The sequence below is a fragment of the Suricata suricatta genome, unplaced genomic scaffold, assembly GCF_006229205.1.
Source record: "Suricata suricatta isolate VVHF042 unplaced genomic scaffold, meerkat_22Aug2017_6uvM2_HiC HiC_scaffold_29086, whole genome shotgun sequence".
NCBI lineage: Eukaryota > Metazoa > Chordata > Mammalia > Carnivora > Herpestidae > Suricata > Suricata suricatta.
This window is the reverse complement of record NW_021874977.1, coordinates 1-762: the sequence shown is the minus strand read 5'-3', so window position 1 is coordinate 762 and position 762 is coordinate 1. Positions and strand designations below refer to the sequence as shown.

At 61.8% G+C, this 762-nt stretch overlaps 1 protein-coding gene across 1 annotated transcript; it reads left to right on the top strand.

Annotated features, from left to right (window-relative positions):
• Positions 1 to 14: 14 nt before the first annotated feature.
• LOC115284971 (transcription factor 7-like 2) lies at positions 15 to 590 on the top strand (the record flags this gene model as incomplete). Its single annotated transcript, XM_029931402.1, has 2 exons — positions 15 to 259; positions 524 to 590. Coding segments are annotated over exons 1-2 (256 nt in total), but the record flags the coding sequence as incomplete, so codon positions are not given.
• Between the last annotated feature and the right edge of the window lie 172 nt (positions 591 to 762).

Sequence of the window (762 nt, the reverse complement as noted above, 5' to 3'; positions counted from 1 at the left end):
TTTTTTTTTTTTTTTTGCTTTTCTTCCTCCTTCATTTTTCTTCCAAAATTGCTGCTGGTGGGTGAAAAAAATGCCGCAGCTGAACGGCGGTGGAGGAGATGACCTAGGCGCCAACGACGAACTGATTTCCTTCAAAGACGAGGGTGAGCAGGAGGAGAAGAGCTCCGAAAACTCCTCGGCAGAGAGGGATTTAGCTGATGTCAAATCGTCTCTAGTCAATGAATCAGAAACGAATCAAAACAGCTCCTCCGATTCCGAGGTAGGAAAAGCCCCTCGGGCTGGTGGGGTCTTGAGTCTATTTCCTGGGCTTGGCAAACGGTGCCGAGAGGGGAGGAATCCGGGCCGGGGGCGCCGTGGGGCCGGGCGGGCGGCGTGTGCTCGCGGTGCCACCATTGCAGAAACTTGTAACCCTGTTTTCTCTCCCCCCCAATTCCCCCTACCCCGCTGACCCTTTTTCTCCCCCTTCTCCCCCCTCTGCGTGGCGTTTGCCCCTCGCCCTCCCCACCGCCACCCCTCCGGGAAGGCGGAAAGACGGCCTCCGCCTCGCTCCGAAAGTTTCCGAGATAAATCCCGGGAAAGTTTGGAAGAAGGTGAGTACGCCCCGCGCGCCCCGCAGCCGCCCGGAGCCGCCCCCCGGGTCCGCCGCCCCGCGCGTTCCGGCCCCGCGCCCCGCTCGGCCCGGCCGCGCGCCGGCCCTGCCGGGGCGCCCGGCTACTTGGGGCACTTTCTAAAAAGTTTCTCCTCGCTCTCTCCCGCTCGGCG